The sequence below is a fragment of the Pelodiscus sinensis genome, chromosome 20 (genome assembly GCF_052426305.1).
Source record: "Pelodiscus sinensis isolate ZL-2025 chromosome 20, ASM5242630v1, whole genome shotgun sequence".
Taxonomy (NCBI): Eukaryota; Metazoa; Chordata; order Testudines; family Trionychidae; genus Pelodiscus; species Pelodiscus sinensis.
Window position 1 is genome coordinate 28,915,226 of NC_143071.1, and position 18,833 is coordinate 28,934,058.

Below are 18,833 nucleotides of genomic sequence, written 5' to 3' on the forward strand. Positions count from 1 at the left end.
AAATTTTTCCGTGTATTTGCTTTGTGTAAAATTACAAAAAATAAAAAGCAAATGTTGACAACCAAACAAATCTTCCAGTTTAAACTGAAATTGGCTTAGAAGCAAGAAAGATGGTGATACATAGTACAATAATAATTATAACTAGTTTTGAATGCATGCTCAATATTGGAGAGGGGTGAATTTAAAAGAAAATACCATATCTTTCTTTTAACACAGCAATGCTGAAAGTGGTGTCTTCAGTACTCCAATTTGGTAACATTTCTTTCAAGAAGGAAAGAAACACTGATCAGGCCTCCATGCCAGAAAATACAGGTAAACTAGTTATATTGTGTGCCATTTAATGACATTAGTTGTAGGTTTCTGTTTATAATTTGTGCATTATATATCCTCTAAAGTCAGTCTCTTTTTCTGAATTTCCTCTGTAAAGTTCTCTGCCAGAGAGAGGCCGTAATTAGTAAACTGGAACTACTAAAACTCTCCCATAGTCTACTCCTCTTATACTCTTTCACACAGGCATTAAAACTTCCGTCTATTGAAGTCCATAAACTATTGAAGCTCTTTATACTGCTCCTTAACTTTGAACAATCATTTTGGTTGTAGCCTCATTAATTGAGTCTCAGCAAAGACTTAAACACCCAGGAGAAAAAAAGGGGTGTCCTTAAATCTTTGGTTCTTGACAGTAGTTACCTTGCCAACCAAAAGAATCCTGAAGCCAGGCAAACTTCCTTTGTGATGTGGCAGAATATAAGAAACATTGTATTTAGTCAGTATTATTTCTGAAATGACAGGGTGGTATATCAGTGATGTATTTATTTTTTTCATTATAATACTTCAGAGGGTAGTCAATATTTGGTAGACCCTTGTAAAAGTGAATTTTTGTTGTTGCCAGTACTGTGTGGTTTTTTCAACTTTTGTTGCATTGCAGTGTAAATGCTATTGTAGTTTTGTCGCCAAAAGGGGCTGGTGACAAAACTTGGTAGGGTAGACATGCCCTTAAAGGATTAAGAGAATTTTTAAAATAAGACTGAGGAGGAAAACAAGCACATCTTAATTATGTTGAGGAAGGCAGATTGGTCAGGGCAAGTACTGTGGGTACGTTGTAAATCCACCCTCTCTTAAAGGATAAAATTATTTAAGCAAACAAGATGGTTGCATTTCCTTTACTCTCAGGGTGAAACAGGCTGAAAACATGGTAGGATAGTCCTGTCAATTGACAAGAATCTATTAATCAAGCTTATAGTTACACCTTCTTCCTTTCATGTCACTAAAGGTAGGACCTCCCTGGTCCAGCTCCCTGAGGACCTGAGTGGTCCTGAAGGAGGGATTTTGCTAGATTGAAGAGGTCATTTCTGCTCCCCTGCCACCAGCCTCCCCATCCCTGTTCCACTCTTGGCCTGCCTCCTGACTGGCTCCCCACTCACGTTCAGCCCTGCTGCTCTGCCATGGAAGCCCACGGTCCCACTGCTGGGGCGCTCAGCTTCACTGTGGCAAACCACTTCCCCACTGCTGGTGCTCCAGGCCCCACCAGCCTCACCCCAGCAGCATCGGCCCTGCCAGCCCACAGTCTTGCCACCAGGACTCCCGCCACCTCCCCTTCCATCCCCTTAACAGACTGCTGCCAGAGTTCCTGACCCTGTCAGCCCCACTGGGGCAGCTTGGGCTTCTGGCTCTGCCAGCCCTGCTGTGGCAGCCCTGTGGTCCCACTGATGGGGCTTCTGACCCCACCACAGCAGACTTGCCCTATCGAAGTCCACGGACGTTCCAATCACCCTGCTACAGGCTCAGCCAGACTCCTGTTACTGGTCTCCCTGAAGCCAGCCTGGCTGTGTTCCTGGCCCCCACAGGCCTCTTGCCTCTGGGTCTCTTTAGTCCTTCAACATCTGTGGTCCTGCCAGACCAGGGAGTCCCAATTGAGAGAGGTGCAACCTGTAGAAGAGTCAATGCATATGTTATCTCAAAATGTAACCTAGCTCCTCTAAAACATTGAGATTAACCTCTCTTTGGAATCTAAGTTGTCCATGTGATTTTACTTTTAACTTAGTATTAGTTACTCATGTTGTTCATGTATCTGTAATGAAATACCATAGCTCTAGAAACCCATCTTTGTATTTTCAAGTAATTGTTTAGTATGCTGTACTCAACATCCATTTTCTCCTGCATTGCAGTAGACTGAAATCATACTTCTGAATGTTTGATGTAAACCCATGTGGAAAAGTACATGACCAAGCACAAAATCCGGGCCTTTAGGGGTTGGGAAATATCTTCTGTAATAGCAAAGGGAATGGAAAAAAAGGATGTGTTCATTAGTATTGATTCTGATATTCCCATTCCAAGATTACCCCAGAAAAAGGGTTTCCTTTTCTTTTTAAGACAAAATTGGGGGAGATGCCAAATCATCATAATAGAAAGATGAGAGGGACTAAAATATTCATTTGCTAGATTTCCTTCTGAGAAAGTGTAGAAGCTGGCACGTTTGAGAACACTTAGCCCCAGGGCTAAGAATGTAGTGTGTGTCAGATTCATTTTTAGAACTCTTAAGTCACAAACACCCAATCTGTTAACCGAAAATATGCATAGGAAAGAGGATTGGCATTGAAAGAAAATAAAGTAGAAGTAGTGTATGTGTTGCCAACCTAGGAAAAATCATTGGTCCATTCAGTTTGATGATCTGCTTCCAATATTCTTATACCAGTTGCTTTAGGTGAAAGCATTGTTTCATTGACTGCTGTGATGTGGCCCATCCCCCAAAAGCCATTGCAATGGCACTGGTATGCCTACCTGCACTGAAACATAGCAGTTTCTCTAATCAGCCGTATGTCTACACTACAACGTGGAGCCTGCTTCCCGGTTTGAGTAGGCATATGAGTACTAGCGCTCTGCTTGAGCAAATCCACTAAAATAGTGGGGTAGCCTACGGTTGTCCCCAAATAGCCAACCACAACTTGGGCTAGCCACCAAAGTGTATGCTTAGGAGGTCTGGGCAGGCTTGCCTACCCAAAAAGGGATGCACATTACTAGCTGCAGTGTAGACGTACACTCATTGGCATCTGGTATATTAAATCAGACTAATGAATGAGCTTTCATTAAAAACCAACAATATTCAGCTCAGGGCTTCCTAACAATTTTCTGAGCTAAACTGGTATTTGCTGCACTCAAACAGGGATTCACTAATATGTTATACTAGCCAATTAGCCCGTCATAAGATGGGATTTTCAGGTCTCTTCTCCACATCAGTCTTCTCTCCTGAGCCTCCGTGCTCTTGCTCCTTGTCTTTTTCTCTCCTACTGCCTCCTCCTCTCTCTCTATGCTCTCCTTCGCTTTCTGCCTCTCTCTCCGTCTCTTTCTCTTCTCCCCCTCCTGCCTCTCTCCCCGCTCTCTCTGTCTCCGTCAGGGATGCATGCTTGTCCAGGCCCTGCCTCCTGGGCATGTACATCACCGTCCCGCCTCCCTTTGCATCCCGCCATGGCACTCAGCTGTCTTCTGTGCCGCTCACCCAGGCCGCCGCGTGGGAGCAAGCAGTGCAAACAGCCTCTCTCTCTCTTCTCCTCCTACTGACGTGCTGCATGGGGAGCGCAGACCCCAAACGGCCGCTTGCTCCGCCTGGCTGAGCGGTGCAGAAGTCAGCTGAGCGCCATGGCGGGAGGCAACAGCACCGCTCAGAGGGAACAGCCAGTGTTTCAGTGTCAGAGTCGGACATTGGGCTACTATATATATGATGTGCTCCCCCAGGTTCTGGGATTCCTGATAGACACTAGTTGTAATGATAGGGACATTTTATTTTTGTTACGAGGTTGAGTACTTTTTCTGATTTCAGTACTGAGTAGAGTCATTTGAAACAGCTATTGATTCAAGTTCTCTAGGGCCTGTTTCCTTAATGTTCTGGCCAGTTGCTCTGAAGAGTATGGGGTATTTAAGTGAATAACTTTATTACTTTCAACCTCAGTTGCACAGAAACTCTGCCATCTACTGGGAATGAATGTAATGGAATTTACTCGAGCTATTCTGACACCACGCATTAAAGTTGGCAGAGACTACGTTCAGAAAGCTCAAACCAAAGAACAAGTAAGTTCTGTCATATAAAAATAAAATGAAGCTACAATTAATCCAAAGTAACTTTTCAGCTTTGGTCAGGAAACTCTGTTGAGGCTAGCTCCTATTGATATCTGTTCTTTGTTGCCTCTTATTCTGTTTTAGTATTTTCTTCAATGGCAAAAAAAACCCAAGACTGTGTAGACAGTAACAACTTTTCCCCTTTCCTTGACCTTCCACTGATCTTGATTCCAGTGCCATTTTGTTGTTGACAATAGGTTAAAATGTGTAACTTTTAATCAACCATGTTGTATTTCTGCTGCTTGTTTTCTTTCCTAAGTGGAATTAACTGAAGTAAACTTGCTGGCTACGTCTACATTGGCCCCTTTTCCGAAAGGGGCATGCTAATTTTACAGGTCGTAATAGGGAAATCCGCGGGGGATTTAAATATCCCCCGCGGCATTTAAATAAAAATGTCCGCCCCTTTTTTCGGCTTTTAGAAAAGCCGGAAAAGAGCGTCTACACTGGCCCTGATCCTCTGGAAAAAAGCCCTTTTCCGGAGGATCTCTTATTCCTACTTTGAAGTAGGCACTTTGAAGTAGGAATAAGAGATCCTCCGGAAAAGGGCTTTTTTCCGGAGGATCGGGGCCAGTTTAGACGCTCTTTTCCGGCTTTTCTAAAAGCCGGAAAAAAGCGGCGGACATTTTTATTTAAATGCCGCGGGGGATATTTAAATCCCCCGCGGATTTCCCTATTACGACCTGTAAAATTAGCATGCCCCTTTCGGAAAAGGGGCCAATGTAGACATAGCCGCTGAGTTCACTTAGATGTTATTACAAGTAACTGCTATCTCCTTGTTCTTTTGATGGCTCATTGAGAAGAAATAAATGTTTAATACATTGTAACTTTGTTAGGCAGACTTTGCAGTGGAAGCCTTGGCAAAAGCCACCTATGAGCGCCTCTTCCGCTGGCTTGTTCACCGCATTAATAAAGCCCTGGATAGGACAAAACGACAGGGAGCATCTTTCATTGGAATTCTGGATATTGCTGGATTTGAAATCTTTGAGGTATGCCAAAGAGCCAGTTATAGGAAACTACTAAATGGTTTGAAATTCTGGTTTCCACCTGTCACTTTGTACATAGCCTTTGTTGCTAACAATCAAATTGTAAAGAACTTGTAAAGCAATTTGCTGCAAGGATGCAGTAAAAAATATATAAAGCACTGGAAGACTTACTGAGTGTTGCCCAAGTCCTTCAGAGCATGAAGCTAGTGGTGTGGAGGGTGCCCGAGTCAGGGCAGAACCTTGCAGATGTGGGGGGCTCAGGGCTAGAGGCAGAGAGCATGGGGTGTAGGAGTCCGGGTGCAGTATTGATGAGAGGCTCAGGGCAGGGGCTAAGGATGTGGGGGTGCAAAAGAGTGAAGGTGAGGAGGAGCTCAGGGCATGAAGGGACTCAGGAATAGGGTGTGGAGATGTGGGAGTTGGGCAGCAGATTGAAAGGAGGCAGATGGGAGGCTCAGAGGAGGAAGGCTTGGAGGCTTGAAGGCTTCTCCCAGGGCTGGCCAGGGGTCGGAGTGGAGGCTTGCATCCTGCCCACCAGCTTGTCCCTGGGGTGCACGGGGGCTGCACACCCTGCCCAGTGGCCTGTTTTTGGGTGCCTCGGGTGGCAAGGGTTGTAGGGTGGGCCCCACCAGCACTTCCCAGGGCAGAAGGAGGCTGTGCAGGCCAGCCCTGGTGGCACTCCTCCTTCCCAGTCTGAGGGGGGATAAAAGAGGGAGCCATCTGGCAGGGGCCCTTTCTCCCCCTCCACCGGTTTATGGCCGGGCTCCTTCCCTGCAGTGCTGTGGCCAAGGTCAGGGGGATGGGGGTGGGGTAGGAGCAAATTAACTGGCCCCTTGACAAGCCCCAGCCCCAGCCCCAGCTTGGTAGTCCAGTTGCCTCCAGTGGTCACTCTGTAGTATGGCGTCCCTCCAAACAGTCCCCTTACTTTCCATGTTAGGGAAAACAGTCCCGTTCCAGGCACTTCCTTTTTTTCCCTAGCACAGCCAAACCCTGACCTTCCTTTAAGATAGGAGAAGAGGAAGCGGCACACCGAATTTGGTGGTTCTAAGATCTTACTGATTAGGAGGAATTCTTAAACAGATTCATGGGTGGACAAACGGACAGATTCACACTTCTAAAATCTATAGACAGATTTGATTCGTTTTAATGTATTAAGGTTCTGGCTCTGCTAATTTTTTATTCCAAATGTTTAAAGCCACAGGTCTCTAGTCTAATCAGAGTTGCACGCCCCTATGTGACCATTTGTCTGCAGTTGTGGATTTTTCCTGTAATATAGCAGTCAGAGCATACTGCAGATAAGAATAACATCTTGTGGGTGAATCAAACTTTTGTAACTTTTGGTCTGAAATTATATAAAAATTGGTCTTAGTATATTAAAAATATTTTGTTTATTGGATGTTAGCATATTAGCCCCCAATACGATCAGATTTTTGCCCTACCAATTCTACTTGCAAATGTAGCAGGTGATATTTTATAAATTCTGCCATCAAATTATTCTTCTAACTCTCTAAATATTTTACAGCTGAACTCTTTTGAGCAACTTTGTATCAACTACACCAATGAGAAGTTGCAGCAGCTGTTCAACCACACCATGTTCATCTTAGAACAAGAAGAGTACCAGCGTGAGGGCATAGAATGGAATTTCATTGATTTTGGACTTGATCTGCAACCCTGCATTGACTTAATAGAAAGACCTGTAAGTTTGGGGGTTGATGTGTGGGTGTGTGTATGGTGGTTTTTGTTTGTTTGTTTTTGTGGATTTCTGGACCAGGTACAGGCCCTCTTGTGGAACACTCTCAGGACCTGGATTAACTTGAAGATCAAATCCCATTATTTTTATACTAATTTTAGTGTCCTGTGCCCACTGTCAAGTATACCTGTGTCTGTTTGTGTGTGAGGAATAGAGTGCATTGTTCTCGTCGTATGGGACTAAATACAGTAACCTTCTGATAATCCGGCACCTTTAGGACCCAGGGGGTGCCGGATTATCAGATATGCTGGACTATCAGAAGGGGGGGGCTATTAAGGGTCTGGAGTGGGGTGGGAGGGGATGCCACCCCAGACTCTCATAGCCCCCCTTACGATAGTCCGGCTCTGCCTCAGGAGTCCCTGATTCAGCCGCTGCTGGTCCGTTTCAGCAGCAGCTGAATCGGGGATGCCTGCAATAGAGCAGCTGGGGTGCTGCCGGGTTGGTCCCGCAGCGCCGAGGGGCGGCGCTATGGCACCAACCCAGCAGCACTCCAGCTGCTCTTGGGGATGCCTGGGACAGAGCAGCTGGGGTACTGCCCGGTTGGTCCCGTAGCGCTGCCCCTCGGGGCTGCGGGACCAACCCGGCAGCACCCCAGCTACTCTTGGGGACGCCTGGGGCAGAGCAGCTGGAGTGCTGCCGGGTTGGTCCCACAGCGCCAAAGGACAGTGCTGCGGGACCAACCCGGCAGGACCCCAGCTGCTCTGCCCCAGGGGTCCCCGATTCAGCCACTGCTGAAACAGATCAGTGGCTGATTCCAGGAAGCCCGGGGCAGAGCTGCTCTGCCTCGGCTTCCTGGAATCAGCCGCTGATCTGTTTCAGCGGCGGCTGAATCGGGGACCCCTGGGGCAGAGCAGCTGGGGTCCTGCCGGGTTGGTCCCGCAGTGCTGAGGGGCGGTGCTACGAGACCAACCCGGCAGCACCCCAGCTGCTCTGCTCCCGACTTCCCCGATTCAGCTGCTGGTCAGTTTCAGCAGCAGCTGAATGGGGGAAGCCTGTCCGGCACACCATCAGGAGTCCCAGAGCATTGGATGCCGGACTAATGGAGTTTTACTGTACCTTGGTCTACTATTTATATTGTTTCTAATACCAGCCAAGTCCTCATTGCTCATTTTCCAGCCTAATCATGTCATGGTGTTATGGTGCTTAATGTGGTAGCTCAACCTTGATACTCTTGAATATTTAGGGTGAAACCTTGGCCCCTTTTGATGTTAGTGAATGTTAGTAAAATTCCCATCAACTTCAATGGGACCAGAATTTCACCTTATAAATCTGCCTTGTGTTTGATTGGGTCTTTTAAGAAACTGAAGAAGTGTCCTTTGAGACACTGTCTTCTAATTACAATTGGCTAACGGACCCTTCCTGTTCCCTAATCTTGGAAAACAGTAGACCACTCCAATTAACTATAGATGGCATGAGAAGCAGCGTGAGAGTCCAGGGAAAGAGCACTTACCTCGAGGAGCTATTCCCACTTCCCTACTTGACCATCTGGATAATGCACAACATACACTTGTTTTTTAGATAAGGTATCATTACAGAACATCTCTACAGCACCATCCTCACAGGAAGTGCAAAACAGAGCTAAGGAGTTTCTCCCCTCCGCTTAAGAAAATGGATTTTTAATCCCAGGATTAAGGATGTAAGCGACTAGTTGAGTGAGTACTCGACTGTTGAGTTGTGGATTGTATCATCCTGGGAGCTAATCCCTGGTGGGTCTGCACATTTAAAGTACAGAGCTGCAGTGGTGGTAGCGAGCGCCCCCCTCTCGATCGACTACCTGATTAGTTGATTGAAAATCACTGTTACTTAACATCCCTACCTAGAACTTAGTTTGCAGGCTGACAAATGCACAAAAATCATGATCAGTGGCATAATAACAAAGGTTGTGATGAGCGTTTTCATCTGAGTCAGTTTTTGGACTTTTTTCCCTGACTTGAGCTGCAATTGTTATGAAGTTATATTTTTTTAACGCATTTTAATATGCCTTTGCTGCATGTAATGCTATGCTTGTATCCTGAGCAGCAAATATCCAATAAACCAGTTCTTTAAAAGTTAGTTTGCAGGGAGGGAAATTTAAAAAAAACATTTTTCACTATGATTGTGTAGATCCAAAAAGAGAATTCAGATTCTGTCTCCGTGGAAGTTTGCCTGTTGTAAAGTTTGAGGGAAGGAATGTGCATGTTTTCACTGTAAACAATATTTAGAATGATATATTCTAAGCCTTCTCATGCTTAAGAGCCAAAATTCCTCAATCTTCCAGTAACAAAGTTGCATGGCACATGACATGGAATGGCCTCAGTCATATATTGTAAAATGTGGAGACTTGCAAATTCACAATGAATTGTTTTAAAGTGTAAACCTTTGCAAATTAGTTCCTCTACCCTTCCCCCCGCATCCTAAGAATTGTATGTAGGAATCTGGTTCCCTTAGGAAAGATAACTGATACCATCAAACTAATCAGCTCCTGTAAAATGAAAAAAAAAAGTTGTTCTCTGCTTCATATAGATGGGGAGGGTAAATATGCTAAACATTGAAGAATAAATCTGCTAAATATTGAGAAGTGTCCTGATACCAGGGTAAGGAGGATGTATAAAGCCCATAGATACTTAAGTAGAACTTTGCTGTTCATATAAGGCTTTTAATGACAAGTATTTGAGTTCTGTAACTCCACTATTGTACACAAAGTATGAGAGATTACTGTAGAACTGAGCAAGTTTTTCAGTATGTACAGTATGTGTAGATAATCTAATATGGAATTAATTTCTTTGAACTCATTACAGTCTGACTTATGTTTGTCCTTGGTTGAATGCATTTAAATAAAATGGGACTTGAGCAAATGAAATCTCAAACTTTTTTCACTTTTGCTTGTAGAAGCTTTTTTGTCCCCTGGAACTGTAAAGGGGTGGTGTATAAGATTATTTAAAAGGACTTAATTAAAAGTATAATACCAGAAATTGTGGTGAATTCTTGTTTAAATCCATCAACTATTTGTTTTATTAGGCAAACCCTCCTGGTGTGCTGGCTTTGCTGGATGAAGAATGTTGGTTCCCCAAAGCAACTGACAAGACATTTGTGGAAAAATTGGTCCAAGAACAAGGAACTCACTCCAAATTCCAAAAACCAAGGCAACTCAAAGACAAGGCTGACTTCTGCATTATTCATTATGCAGGGAAGGTATGGGTTGTATGTTGACCAACATGTACTATTGTGTTGTAAATAGATTAGTTTTAGGAAAATCTGCTTAAGCTTCAGCAATATTCAGCTACATGCATACAAGCTCAAATAGAGGAACAGTTTAGTTTTCTTGTTAAAAAGATACTTGTGAAAGCTGTATTAAAATCCCTATTACTGGATCAGAAGCTACAGTGGCAGACCTGTAAGAAGATATTAAACAGACTCACTTGAAGAGATTTAAACTTTCAAAATTATGGAATAAAAAATGTATGGAGTCTCACAGTTGGTGAAATCTTGGCCGTATTAAGTCCTTTTTAGGAGACTGATATCTTTCTATGAGCTGATGCTCAAATTTGTAAAGGTATCTAGGGCATCTAACTTCTGAAATTGTGGTCTTGAAAGATTAACTGCAAAACAGTATGCGGCTGCTGAGCTGTACTTCTAATATCACCTCAGTCTTCTGTGGAACTATCAAGATGTATGCGTTCTTTATTTACAGTATTGCTAAATAACAGTTTGTCTAATTGCAGTAGTCATCCAAATCTAAAAGTATCAATTCTTTGCAACCAATATTTAATTTACTCATCTTTGTAATTTAGTTGCACTAATTGGAGTCTTTTTCTTTTACATTAGTTATTTTGATGTTTCCACAGTAAACCCTCTTCTTAACAATAACTTGTCTGAAAATGTTTTACATACCATTGTTACAAGCATCAAAGCTTGGCTCTCAGAAGAAGTTGGTCTAATGAAAGATATGACCTCACTCACGGCCAGATTAAGACATGCTGAAGCCCTAAACTGTCTCACGTTTAGGAGGCTCCATAGAATTGCCAAAAAGTATATTAATCCAACAGAAGGAACAATGAAAATAGGAATAATTAAGTTTTATATTTGCATATATACCAGTATATAGTTGACAATACAACTAAAAACTGGTAATCTCTTTGTATTTAGAGGTCCCTCATAATCTGATGTCCTGAACTGTATCTTATTTATCTTGTGCATAAATCTGACACTGACCTCACTCACTTTGTGTGTCTAACCAGCAAATAAGATGGAAAAATATGGAGAGTAAAAGCAAACTTTTTCTTTTTGTGTGTGTGAAATTTTAATGTTTGAAAATGCCTTTTATAGTGATGTCAACATGTAGTTAACTAGATGATTAACTGATTAGCCTAGGCTAATTGGTTAATCCTGTTGACTACTCACATTTCTTCCCCTCCCTTGCTGCCTCTGATAGAGGCAGCAAGGGAGGGAGAAGCAGGCTGGTTCCCCCAGCATCTCCTCGATGGTGCCACTTGCCCCAGGGGAAGCTACCACAAAGTAGCTCCTGTCTGGGGGGGGTCCAAGTTCCACATGGTCAGAGGCTGCTCCGCATCTCCTGGAAGAGCCTCTGTCTGCACTGAGCCTGGGCTCATCACAGGCAGAAGCTGCTTCGTAGTAGCAGCCTCTGTTTTTTGGGGAGCTTTGACTCCCTGTATACAAGGGCTGCTGCCACCCCACGCAACCGCCTCTATCAGAGGCAGCAATGCAGGGCAGTAGGCAGCTGGTCTGTGCTGGGAGCTGGTTTTTAAACTGGCTTCCCTTGCCAGCGAGCTTCTGCCAGGCACCCTGCGCTGCTGCCTCTGATATAGAGGCAGTAGTGTGGGGTGGCAGGGTGCTCCCCAAGAGGGGAGCTGGAGCACACTGGCTGTTGGCCCCACCCCGGGGACTGTTGAATAGTCAAGTAACCAATAAGAATTCATGTGGTTACTCAATTATTCTATTACCCAATATCAACATCCCTCCCATTTTATAGCACTTAGTCTGGTTCTCTTTTGACAGCACACTCAGTCACATAAACATCAACTGGAGGGGGAAAAAAAGCTGAAGAGGAAAATTCAGAGAACACTGTTTACAGGTGTTTTCTTCGCAATTAGCTTTTTGTAAACTCTTGTTTTCTGTTTAACAAAACCCAAATTAGCAGTGTCCCAGTAACTCCCCTTGGACAACTTTTGCTTGCTTTTTTTACAGGTAGACTACAAGGCAGATGAGTGGCTGATGAAGAACATGGACCCTCTGAATGACAATGTGGCTACCCTTTTGCATCAGTCTTCTGACAAATTTGTTGCAGAGCTTTGGAAGGATGGTAAGAGAATATACCGTATTTAAGTTCAGATTTCATTAGAATGTGAGGTGTCATCTTGTTTGGATGGGTTTCGTCTTTATACTCCTTTTACTGGTCTGTAGTTGAAAATAATAGCTGCTTTATCCTGATCAAACAGCCAAAACTACAAGCAGAGGGAGCTGGTTTGTTCCCTAGACCCTGAATTTAGTCCTGTGCGCATATACCATCTCTTAATTTAGCTGCTTTTTCATCGCCATATATTAACTATTACTGTGAGGGTTGTCTACACTATATGAAAGATTGATGCTGCAGCGGTCAATCTTCTGGGGTTCGATTTAATCGGTGCAGTAGAAACCCACTAAATCAAACTTAAAGGGACCCCCGTCAATGCTGGAACTCCTAGTCCTCGCAAGGAGTAAGGGAAGCTAATAGGAGCGTTTGCTCCGATTGACTTCCTACTATACGGATGGGGATTTAAGATACGTTGGAGTTGTGTATCTTATTTTGACCTTCCCATGTAGTTTAAACCAGGCCTGAGAGTCGTATCTGAAAGTCTTCATTGGAGTTAGATTCAGAGTTGCTATAAAGAGCAACAGGCAGTGCCACTTTTGGTAGTGCTGCTGCTTAACAATGTTTTCATGAAAACACATTGTATTAGGCTTTGTGTCAGTAATAGTGGGCCATATACCTATATCTTTTTCAAGCAAATTGCAATTATCTCATTAAAACACTTTAAGCAATATTATCCCCATGGACTTGACATTGCCATTTAGCTAATTATCCGCACATCAGATGAAGTATCATATTTCAGAATTCCCACTAAATAAGGAAGCACAGTTAACCATATAAACACTTTGCAAGAACAGAGATTTTTTTTTTTAAATATTTATTGGTATGTATTATGCTACACTTTCATTTTTGGGAGTAAACCATTGTCTGTTTTGAAACAGAAGACACCTAAGCAATATGGTCAGTACTGAGTTTCATATTTATCTATAGGCTGAAGAACACTTTTTGTAATTCAGCTACAGATGAAGTGGCTATATTAGCCAGAAATCTGTCGTCTTAAACTTTTTTCCTTTCAAATAAATCCACTTTCCCCTAAAAACATGTCAGTTCTAATATTCAGAACTTGAATCTAAAGATGACTTAAATTGCATGGAATATGTGTTGCCTAATTGCTTTTGTAGCACAATTTAAAGTTTGCTTGCGTTAAAATGTGTTCTGTGTACTAACTGAAGTGTCTTGTGTATCTGCTCTTCTGTCTTTCTGTTTTTGCTGTTTCTCTACCTTAGAGATTCAGAATATTCAAAGAGCATCTTTCTATGACAATATAACTGGTCTTCATGATGCACCAGGTGAATGTATATTAAATCATAGGTCTCCTAAAGGCAGGAGTGTACCTACAGGAAAACCGTTTTTGCTTGTAGGCTTGCACGATCTGTTCATTTCATGCTAAATTTAGATACCTCCATAAGGCAAGTGACTTTGAGTGCGTACCTATTTAATTGCAATTGCACACACATAACCTTTTAATCTGAAATCTTTATTACTGTATTTTAGTTTTATCTGAGATGCTTACTTGCTTCCCCTATAGAAAAATACTCTGATTGCTTCAGATATTTGAAATTACTTGTAAGCTTTTCAGTATTCTCATCTTTGTTCACAGCCCAGTTTTTGAGAAAAATACTAAAGTATTTTAACACTTATGTGCTTAAAGTAATTTGACGTATAGCATTTATGTAAATATTCACACGTTCCACTTGGACAGTGGATTGCAAGGAACTCATTTCAAACCTCTAAACTTGCTTTCACTTTATAGTGCTCTATAATGCTGTTTTCTCTTTCTACAAATTCTCCCTCGATTTTTTTTTTTTTTTTTTTTTTTTTTTTGAGGAATTGAGTGAATATTTGCAGTTTATCTTTATAAGGAAGTTCATCCAGAACACTTAATAGTACTTCCTACCCCTGAGAGCTTGTGAAAGTTAAACCAAAAACAAACAAAAACCCACTTACAATGGTACCCTTATGTTGAAGTTTTGCTTTACATTACTTCTCATTGTTTTCAATTTCCTTAAGTAAGACTAAATTTATGTTGTAGAGCAGTGTTTCTCAACCTTTTTTTTTTATAAAGTACCCCTTTAAAAAAATAGTAGTAAGTACCCCCAATATCTACAGTTTTCAGACACACAATTTTTTTCTATCATTTTGTTAAGCAACTTAATTGTAGCCAGGCGGCCGATGAAATTTTTGGGTGTAAAAAGTACAAAAGTAATAAAACGCTGTAAAACTTAAAACAAAAGTTCAGTTTTCTCCAAATTTCAGTTGTTGACACATCCCTTCAGACTTCTTTCTAAGGGTACTCATACCACTGGTTGAGAAACACTGTTGTAGAGTTTTCCAAGGCTACTGAAATGTTTACGCTACCACTGTAACGTTTCGTGAGTCATTTGACATTATTTTACCTGTGTGGCTTTTTTTAATAGTTTGAAGAACAGTCTTTTGTGTGTGTGTGTAGTTTTCAGGTATAACTAGATATCTAACTTGGGTTATAGAAACACAATTTTAATCCTTCAATTATCATAATCACACAAAATACAAGTTTGTGTGTTCAGTTGTTGCTGTTGTTCATTTGCACACAGTATCTGTCTAATATTTGAAAAACTGCTGGTTTCTTGCATATCCTGTTGTATGGCTAAAGAGATCTTTGAACCCCACTTCTGGTTTAGTGTGCATTCTGTTTTCAGCTAAACGTTTAGGACATAAGCCTCTATATGCATGTTTGCTCACATATAGGAGTAGTCCCATTGACTCTAGTGGAACTACTCAACTAAACCACATGCTTAATTTAAATAGCTAGCTGTAAAATTTGAGCTCTAGTTTCCACTTACTTTGTTTGCTTGTCACTGAGCTGCACTTTCTAAATGGTGACCATATTGTCCATACTCATTATGCCATAAACATTCAGATTCTACTTTCAACTTGAGCAATAGAACAGTGTAAGTGGTACTTGCAGAATGGAGAAGTCTATCCACCATGACCCGCAAACCTTTTTCAGAGTCACTGCTTCACAGGGTAATCGGCTGAACAGAAGTTCAGTGTGATGTTGTGGCCAAAACAGGGTAATGCAATCTTGAAATGCATAAATAGGAGCAGAGAGGTTATTTTACCTTTGTATTTTGCACTGATATTGGACTCTTCAGCCTATCAGTCAGAGGTTAGGGTGGCCAACAGCCTTTACTGGGCCCTGTGCATGGTCGGGTGGCTGGTTCCATGCCCCCCAGAAGGGGTGGGGTTCTCAGACAGAAGGGTGGAGCTGGGGACAAGTCTCCCCTAGGAAGCTCTTCAGTGCCACTTGGCATGCACCATCCAAGGCTCTGCCAGCAATTTAAAGGTCCTGGGACTCCAGCTGTTGCCACATCAGCTGTAGAGGCAGTGGCTGGAAGCCCTGGGCCCTTTTAAACAGCTGGGTAGCTGCCCCCACTCCCCCATCAGCAGGCCTGTCAGAGGTATAACATGATTCAGTGGCTGGAAGCTAAAGCTAGACAAATTCAGATAGGATAGAAGTGATAATTTTTTAACAAAGTAACTAGCCATTTTAATAATTAACCAGTGACCATGGTGGACTTGCTAATACTGGCAACTTTTTTTTTTTTTTAATTTTGCATGCTTTACTAAAAGATCAGCTCTAAAAATTATTTTGGTGAAGTTCTGTGGCCTGTGATCTACAGGAAGTCAAACAAGATGATCAGTGTTCCCATCTGAGCTTGGAATGTATGAACCTATGTAATATGAAAATGAGAAATTTGAAATAGATACAAAGTTTTATAAATGACAGTGTTTTATGAAATAACTACATAGAACCAATTCTGCACGCATTGTTTTGTTAAAACCTACATGTCTATTTTTAAATAGATTCATTCAGAGTCCAAGTACTTGTTTCTAAATGGTTAGCTTGGACTTGATGTTAGTTAAGAGTGCATACTATATGAGAGTTCAATAAGAAATGCCAGCTCCTAGCATTAAGGTATTGAGCTGCCTTTTTGGATGAGAAATAAAAATAAAAAGGGTGTCTAGAGTTAGTTCACTTTGGAAACTTAGCTTTTGAGTTACATTCAGACTTACACTCCATGAAGAAAAGGCTATAGCGATATCTAGGAGAAAGTTAAGATACTGAATGTTTTTTGAATTTTGTTCTCATCTGAAGTCTCTATTCTGATACTTTATTGCAATATTTGAACACTTTTATTAAATGCTGTGCAGTTCTTATACTTTTAAGCCTATTGCACATTTTGCTGAAGAATTTTGTGCAAGTTGACATAAAAACCTGGTAAAATAACTAAGGCCTTGCAAAACTCTGGTGTATTCATCTCCCCTTTCTTTCACTGAAAGCGTGCCCATATTTAGAGCAGCTGAAAGGAAATGTCTTTTCAGCTAGTCTCCAGTATACATCAGGGTTTTTATTTAATTATATCAATCTGTATAGATCATATATATCACTGGTCTCATTTAAGAGATGTGTAGAGTCCATGCAGTTCAGTTTCAGTTTTTCAGGTTTAAATTATTTTTCCTTACTTAAGAGTTTTTCAAATCATTCATAATCTGCAGTTTCCAAATAATTCTTTTTTGCTCATCAGTCAAAAAAGGTCACTTAAAATAAAGACAATGGCTTTATTGGTGCATATAGAACTTCGAAATAAAGAGCTGATGTTGTCAAAGCTACAATATTCTGCCATGTAATCCTGTGGCTTTCAATTCCACTGCTTCTGCATAGTGTTCCAAATACATGCTGTGACTGCCTTGTCTATTGATAGCATCTTCTACCATTTGTTACACAAAGCTTTTGCTGCTGCACTGTCACTCCTGTGTACTGCATATCTTGATCTGACTAATGTTAAGATCTGCTTTAATTTTATTTTCTTGTCATTTCCAGTGGACCGTATTGTGGGCCTAGATCAAGTTACTGGTATGACAGAGACTGCTTTTGGCTCTGCATACAAGACCAAGAAGGGCATGTTTCGTACTGTTGGGCAGCTGTACAAGGAATCTCTTACGAAACTCATGGCAACTCTCCGAAACACTAATCCCAACTTTGTTCGCTGCATCATTCCAAACCACGAGAAGAGGGTATGGGCTGAGCACAGTGTTATGATCTTAGTCACATTTGCACAGAAAATCACTGTCTGTTTTGGATGGAGACCTCATAAATTATGTTTACTGTATTCTCCTCACCAAACTAGCAGTGAATTTAAGATACTCATATAGGCAGCCTGTCTCTTCTGTGTTCCATGTGTAGTCAAAGTCTTGAACAATTATAATAGCTATCCTTCCTTCATGTTTGTTCAGAGAATCAAGGTATTCTTTGTCTCCTTATCCAGGCTGGAAAACTGGATCCGCACCTGGTTTTAGATCAGCTTCGCTGTAATGGTGTCCTAGAAGGAATAAGGATTTGTCGACAGGGATTTCCAAACAGGATAGTGTTCCAGGAATTCAGACAGAGGTACCAGTATGAACAGCCTGGGTTCTACAATTATCTCTCTAGTTTAAACTTGAATGGAAATGGGGCGGGGAACACTCTTTAGGAGATCTGGGAGTGAGTTGAGGCTAACGTGTTAAAGGCAGGGTGTTTGTGATGCTTCCTATTTCCCCTTCCCAACTCTAGTCATCTTTCTTTTGCTATCTTTAGTCTCTTCCTGTGTGGCTACAAGCCATTCTCCATACAGGCACCAAGATGCAGACCTTTTAAAAGAACAGCAGAGACACTGTTTTTCCTGAAATGTCTTTAGAATGTGATTTTTATTTAATTTATTTATATATATATATATATATATATATATATATATATATATATATATATATATATTGAAAATAAGATAGTGTCATTCAGATTACAGGCAGTCCCTGGGTTACATGGATCCGACTTACATCGGATCCCTACTTACAAACGGGGTGAGGCAACCCCGCACTGTCTGCTTCCCCCCAGCAGACCAGGGAGACGCGGAGCGGCTTTTCTCAGCAGACACCTCAGCTTGAGAATAAAGGACTGAGGGAAGTGAGGTGTGGGAGAATAAAACTGAGCTCTGGAGAAATGTTTGGCTAGAGTTTCCCCTACAATATGTACCAGTTCCAGCTTACATACAAATTCAACTTAAGAACAAACCTACAGTCCCTATCTTTTACGTAACCCGGGGACTGCCTGTATAGGAAGAAAAATGTTTTGTTTTGTTTTTTTTAATTTCTTTAAGTAGGAAGGTGAACAAGGGTTGGTCATGTTTTTGTCACTTTGCCCAGTGCTGTTAACCACTTTTGCATGTGAGTGCAAAGGCTCTATACTTTAGATAGGTTTTAATAAGAAAAGCCTGCTGACTATAATATGCAGACTATATTATAGGAATAGAGAAACTGAAATGATAATAAGAGTACATCTTGTCCTTTTGTGGCAAAACTGTAACACAGCACCAGAGCCCCATTTCTCAAAAATGACTGAGGAGTTTTGATACCTAAGCTACTTTTGAAAATGGAACTCAAACTTTTAAACTCTCCCCTGCCCCCACAGTCATGCGTGTTTTTTGTTTTTGTTTGTTTTTTAATCTTGCCTTTTGGTATAGCTTTCTTTTTCAGTGGTATACTTTTTTTTTTTAAATGGACCATTTGAAATGAAAGACTGTCTAGAGAAACTTTTAGTCATCCTCTATTGCTCTTCCCCAGTGGGTTT

General features: G+C 41.7%; 1 protein-coding gene across 3 annotated transcripts in view; it reads left to right on the forward strand.

Annotated features, from left to right (window-relative positions):
• MYH10 (myosin heavy chain 10) overlaps positions 1-18,833 on the forward strand; it is a 144,483-nt gene that overhangs the window by 85,147 nt on the left and 40,503 nt on the right. For all 3 annotated transcript variants that reach the window (XM_075903462.2, XM_075903463.2, XM_075903464.2), the window contains 8 exons: positions 217-312; positions 3,944-4,062; positions 4,944-5,096; positions 6,613-6,786; positions 9,838-10,011; positions 12,025-12,139; positions 17,052-17,245; positions 17,497-17,618. In XM_075903462.2, coding sequence (XP_075759577.1) covers positions 217-312; positions 3,944-4,062; positions 4,944-5,096; positions 6,613-6,786; positions 9,838-10,011; positions 12,025-12,139; positions 17,052-17,245; positions 17,497-17,618 — 1,147 coding nt within the window. The remainder of the gene's footprint in view (positions 1-216; positions 313-3,943; positions 4,063-4,943; positions 5,097-6,612; positions 6,787-9,837; positions 10,012-12,024; positions 12,140-17,051; positions 17,246-17,496; positions 17,619-18,833) is intronic.